This window comes from Stegostoma tigrinum, chromosome 2 (assembly GCF_030684315.1).
Source record: "Stegostoma tigrinum isolate sSteTig4 chromosome 2, sSteTig4.hap1, whole genome shotgun sequence".
In the NCBI taxonomy this organism is placed as follows: domain Eukaryota; kingdom Metazoa; phylum Chordata; class Chondrichthyes; order Orectolobiformes; family Stegostomatidae; genus Stegostoma; species Stegostoma tigrinum.
The window spans coordinates 108,744,787-108,750,786 of NC_081355.1; the positions used below are offsets into that span (position 1 = coordinate 108,744,787).

General features: G+C 41.5%; 1 protein-coding gene across 5 annotated transcripts in view; it reads right to left on the bottom strand.

The window, feature by feature from the left end:
- The window catches only part of akap9 (A kinase (PRKA) anchor protein 9), a 245,974-nt gene that overhangs the window by 19,754 nt on the left and 220,220 nt on the right, over positions 1–6,000 (bottom strand). For all 5 annotated transcript variants that reach the window (XM_048559679.2, XM_048559688.2, XM_048559659.2 and 2 more), the window contains 2 exons: positions 4,383–4,633; positions 2,076–2,184 (listed from right to left, as the gene is read on the bottom strand). In XM_048559679.2, coding sequence (XP_048415636.2) covers positions 2,076–2,184; positions 4,383–4,633 — 360 coding nt within the window. The remainder of the gene's footprint in view (positions 1–2,075; positions 2,185–4,382; positions 4,634–6,000) is intronic.

Below are 6,000 nucleotides of genomic sequence, written 5' to 3' on the forward strand. Positions count from 1 at the left end.
AGAACTTAGATTTCCAGAAAACATTCGATTAGGAGCCATACAAAACGTTAATGCACAAGTTGGAACTAAAGATATTATTAGCAATGGAGTGAGGTGAACGCACAGAGAGCAGAGCGTCGCAATTAAAGGTACTTTTTCAGGCTGGAATGGCGTAACAAATTGTCACAAAGAGCAGTCCTATGGCCTCAATTATTCATTACCTACATCAATGATTTAGAAGACAAAGGGACTTGAGGGGCAACTTTTTCATTCAGAGGGTGGCGCATGTATGGAACAAGGTATCAGAGGAAGTGGTGGAGGCTGGCACAATAGCAACAGTTAAAAGGTGTCTGGATGGGTATATAAATAGAAAGAGTTTAAAGGGATATGGGCCAAATGCTGGCAAATGGAACTAGATTAATTTAGGATGCCTGGTTGGCATCGACGATTTAGAAGGAAGGGTCCATTTCTGTGCTGTACAGCTCTATGACTGGGTAGAGTGTGATATATCCAAATTTGCTTTTAATACAAAAACAGATGGGAGGTCAAGTCCCGAAGAAAGCATAGGTAATCTAGACTGGGTGAGTGACCGGGTAAAGTCTGGGTAGATGGAGTTTAATTTAGGAAATGAGAGGTCATGCACTTTGGTGGGAAGAGTCAAAAGGCAAAATAATTAATATTAGTTAAATAGAGTGACATTTGAAAAAAAATGCAGCAAGGGGTGCGCTTGTGCATGAAACACAAAAGATTAGCATGCATGTGCTGCAAGTAATTAAGGCAGGAAATAAAACTTTGGCCTTCATTGCAAACAAGTTGGAGTTTAAAACTAGGGAAGTCTTGTTACAACTGCACAGGGTGTAGGTGATATTGTGGAATATTGTGTACAGTTTTGGTTCCCGTATTTAAGAAAGGATATTTTGGCACTGGAGGCAGTTCAAAAGAAGTTCATAGGCTGATTTCTGGGACGAAGTGGTTGACTGAGTACAGTCTTTGTTCATTATAGTAGAATGAGGAGTGATTTTATTGAAACATACAAGATTCTGAGGAGAGTTAACAAGGTAGATATTGAGAAGATTTTTCTGAGTGAAGGGATATTGAGTTTGGGGACATGGTTACAGAATAAGGGGGCATTTATTTAAAACTGAGATACAAAGTAAGTTTTTCTCTCATAGGGTAGTGAATGTGTGGATTTTTCTATCCCAGGCAATTGTGGAGGCTAAATCACAAAAGCCTTTAAAAAGGGAGTAGACAGATCTTAATATCAAAAATGTTACAGAATGACAAAGCAAGCTTAAGGGACTGAATGGCCTACTCCTGCTCTTATTTCTTATGCGGTGTTCTGCATATGACATCGGTGCCCAAACGATAATTGCATTTTAATAAGAACACTAGAGTCTGCTCAAACTAATGGGTGCACTTTACATATTGTAACCATGACACTAAAAAGTGGTAGTGCTATTTACATATGCAAAAGAGCTAATGGGACCATACTGGACCAGACCAGCAACACATGGTAGTAGTTGCTATTCTAATTAGATGGCTTACTGATGCAGTGGAAGACCCTCAAGAACACTGCAAAGTTTGACCCAGAAAACACTGCATTCATCATATCCAAAATTTAACTGTTAAGACTTAAAAATCACAACCTAAGGACTTGCAGAAATCTTCGAATCTCCAGAAAACAAAAAAAATTAGGTAACTTTCTGCATTTTGAAGAAGGGTTTTGTATGTTGAGTTACTTTATTTCATCTGCTTCTTGAGGGGAAGGAGCTAAGTTACAACTGGTGTCTTCTATGAGGAAATAAGGGATTAATGTTCAAGGCTAGTCAGGAGGTAAATCTGGCTATATGTTGAAACAATTCTTTCAAATAAAGTTCTGCCACCCAAAGCTCAACAGTCAAATCTTAACTTATCCAGGCGGGGTCAAATTGAAAAGGATGATATTTCTACAGTTAAGCTGCTGTTAAATTTTATCAGGTGTAAAAAGCTCCATTTTGTTGCTCAGCTCCCAATGTCAGCAGGAGAAAAGATAACTAAGAGACCACTGAGTTGAATGCAGAAAACAAAACCAGATCTTTTGCGTAGTTTAACCTCACCTCTGGTACAGGGATTTGCAACTGCTGTAGCTGCAATGCAATGTCCTGAATGTTATTCTGTAACCAGATCAGGTCATCGTCATCTGTGGTTTCACTGCTGTGCTGCATCCTGTTATAAATGAATAATACATTTCAGCAAAAGGAACTGACAATGGTAAAATTGGCACAAATACGAAGGTCAAGTAATGTTAACATTTCAATTGTTTTGTTCAGTACGTTTCTTTCCTTATGTCATACAAAAGTCACACCAAACAGTGAACATAATATTCTCTTCAGCGCTTGCCACTTAGGTGACACAAATGTCTCCAATGTCAAGTGCCATTTTTATTCAGGAGTGAAGAGGATGAATGTTTAAAAAAAACTTTAAAAACTTTAATTACAAATGTTAAGTAATTGTATTGTGTGAAATACACTAAAACTAAAAGATTCATCAGCTACACAGAAATACAAGAATAATTTTCAATCTTTTAAAAATTGTTTCTTCCAATGACATTAGCCAAAGAACAAACTGAACATTTAAAATAAGGACGGACAATAATTGCTGGCCTAGCCAACAGTGCCCACATTCTATAAGACCGTGAGACATATGCACAGAAGTTAGGCCATTCAGCCCATCGAGACCCCAATCTCTACCCCATTCTCCCACTTTCTCCGCATAACCCTTGATTCCCTTGATAATCGAGAACCTTTCTATCTCCATTTTAAATATACTCAATGACCTGGCCTCCACAGCCTTCTGTGGCAGTGAATTCCATAGATTCACCACTCTCTGGCTAAAGAGATTTCTCCTCATCTCTGTTCTAAAAGGGCTTCCCTTTACGCTAAGGATGTACCCTCAAGTCCCAGTCTCTCTTACCAATGAAAACACTTTCCCAACATCCACTCTGTCAAAAGGGCTTCCCTTTACGCTAAGGATGTACCCTCAAGTCCCAGTCTCTCTTACCATTGAAAACATTTTCCCAACATCCACTCTGTCAAGGCCATTCAGTATTCTGTAACTTTCGATTAGATCCCCCCTCATCTTGATAAACTCCATCGAGTATAGACCCAGAGTCCTCAAATGTTCCTCATATGTTAAGCTTTTCATTCCTGGGACCATTCTCGTGAACCTTCTGTGAATCTGCTCCAGGGCCAGTACATCCTTCCTGAGATGTGGGGTCTAAAGCTGCACACAATACTTCAAATGTGGCCTGACCAGAGCTTATAGAGCCTGAGAAGTGCATCCCTGTTTTTATATTCAAGTACAATCAAAATAAATGCTAAAATTGCATTCGCCTTCCTAACTACTGACTGAACGTGCAAGTTTACCTTGAGAGAATCATGGGCTAGAACTCCCAAGCCTCTTTGCACTTCAGACTTCTGAATTTTCTCCCCATTTGGAAAATAGTCCATAATCTGATCTTCTTACCAAAGTAGATGACCTCACACTTTCCCGTGAGTGAATAAGAAAAATGTCCACTTGTCACTTTCAGAGTGAACTTTTCACTACAGCAAATATAGCTGACACGTGTGATTATGGATTCTTTTGCATAAACGTTTAAGGGAGGGAACTGAGAGCATGATAACAGGTTTGTTGAGTAAAGGAGAAGATAAAGAAAGCTCAGGATTGCAGAGACCCCGCTGAATGTAACAGAGGAATCTCACTAATATTTTGGCATTCTGTTGCCCATCTAACGGCCAGGAAAGTGGACGTTGGCTGTTTTCTGGCTCAGGGACTGAATGGGAGAGGGTAGCAAAGGTCAGGCATGTCTGAAAGAACTGTAACAAAACAATTAGGAGAGACAGAAAAAAAAAACAATTAGTGCAAGAGAGAGGGCTCCATCTACAATAACCAGTGGCATGGAGGGAAGCAAAGGCTGGGAAATTCATGCCAGCTGGAGGTTCAAGTATTTGGATTGAGAACTGTTAATGCTCGCAAGCAGTGGTATAAAAAACAAATAAATTCATTCAACTGTTCCTCTCTCCATTAGGTGCAGAATCATGCAAAACCTCAGGCCCAGCCCGAAATTTTAATCAAGTTTCCTACTGCCCAGGTGAAAACCTATTTAAACACTAGAATGAAGGTCCTAGCTCTCAACAGTGGGATAGAACATAGAACAATACAGGGCAGAACAGGCCCTTCGGCCCTCGATGTTGCGCTGATCTGTGAACTAATCTAAGCCTCTCCCCCTACACTATCCCATCATTATCCATGCAGACATACAACCTAATGACAGACAAAAGAAAGCATTCACATACAAGAGAAAGTTCAGTCACAACACAGTTACATTGTCAGATCCCTATTATTCATTTTAACACTATTTATACCTAGTAGTAACTTTGTTGGCCATCATTCTAAGTTTGGAAATAATCAGCTGCATCTTCTGTCTGATGCATTCCACGTTAACATTTGCTCCAGATGCACTGCCTCCTCCATTAATTTCAGTGCCATTTACTGACTCAGTATACCACTGCTCGTTAAAAATGGAGGCATCCTTTCCGTTCTCTGTTGCTGCCAACTTTTGGTGCATAATCCAGTTTCTCGTTCTGTCAGTTGAAAGCCCAATGTTGCAAGTATTCTGCAATTGCAGCAAAACAAAAATTAGTTAAAACAATGTATATGAAAAATATCACTCATGTGCACGCTTGTGACCACAAGTATTTATGTATACACCAGAATAATGTGTTTCAGCTTGATGTTGATCATCAATGCACTATGCATTCTTTTGATCTGTCTCGAAAAGATATCACTTTTGGCAACAAGGTGAGAAAGCTTTAAAAACTGAGTTGTATAAACTTCTGGCAAGCCAAGAGAGGAATTTAAGTTTGATTTTTCTCAAAAATAGGTTTCCAAATCTGGGAGAATAAGGTGAGGATCTGGATGAACACAACAGGCCAAGCAACATCTTCAGAGCAGGAAAGGTGATGTTTCAGGCCTAGATCCTTCATCAGAAATCAGGGAGGGGAAGAGAGTTCCCCGCTGTGGCCTCTTCTACATTGGGGAAACCAAGCGGAGGCTTGGGGACTGCTCTGCAGAACACCTACGCTCGGTTCGCAATAAACAGCTGCACCTCCCAGTTGCGAACCATTTCAACTCCCCCTGCCATTCCTCAGATGACATGTCCATCCTGGGCCTCCTGCAGTGCCACAACGATGCCACCCGAAGGGTGCAGGAACAGCAACAGCAACTCATATTCCGCTTGGGAACCCTGCAGCCCAATGGTATCAGTGTGGATTTCACAAGCTTCAAAATTTCCGCTCCCCCTACCGCATCCCAAAACCAGCCCAATTCATCTTGGTCTCCATAACCTGTTCTTCCTCTTACCTACGCGCTCCTCCCACCTCGAGCCTGCACCCCCATTTCCTACCTACTAACCTCATTCCGCCTCCTTGACCTGTCTGTCCTCCCTGGACTGACCTATCTCCTCCCTACGTCCCTACCTACAGTTATCTTTGCTGGCTCCATCCCCGCCTCTTTAACTTGTCCGTCACCTCCCCACCTATCTTCCCCTCTATCCATCTTCGATCCGCCTCCCCCCATCCCTATTTATTTCAGAACCCTCTCCCCATCCCCCCTTTTCTGATGAAGGGTCTAGGCCCAAAACGTCAACTTTCCTGCCCCTAAGATGCTGCTTGGCCTGCTGTGTTCATCCAGCTCCATAACTTGTTATCTCAGATTCTCCAGCATCTGCAGTTCCCATTATCTCTTCCAAATCTGGTCCTTGTAGAAAAGCTGTTTGCACACATGGGTGTTTGTGCTCCTGAGATGCTGCTTGGCCTGTGTTCATCCAGCTTCACACTTTATTATCTTGGATTCTCCAGCATCTGCAGTTCCCATTATCACTGCACACCTGAGTTGGTTGCCTTTCAAAGTTAGTTGCACCAACTGTTATTAATGGAGAGTATGATCAAGAAACTTTCAGTGCATATGTATAGTGGCTTGAGA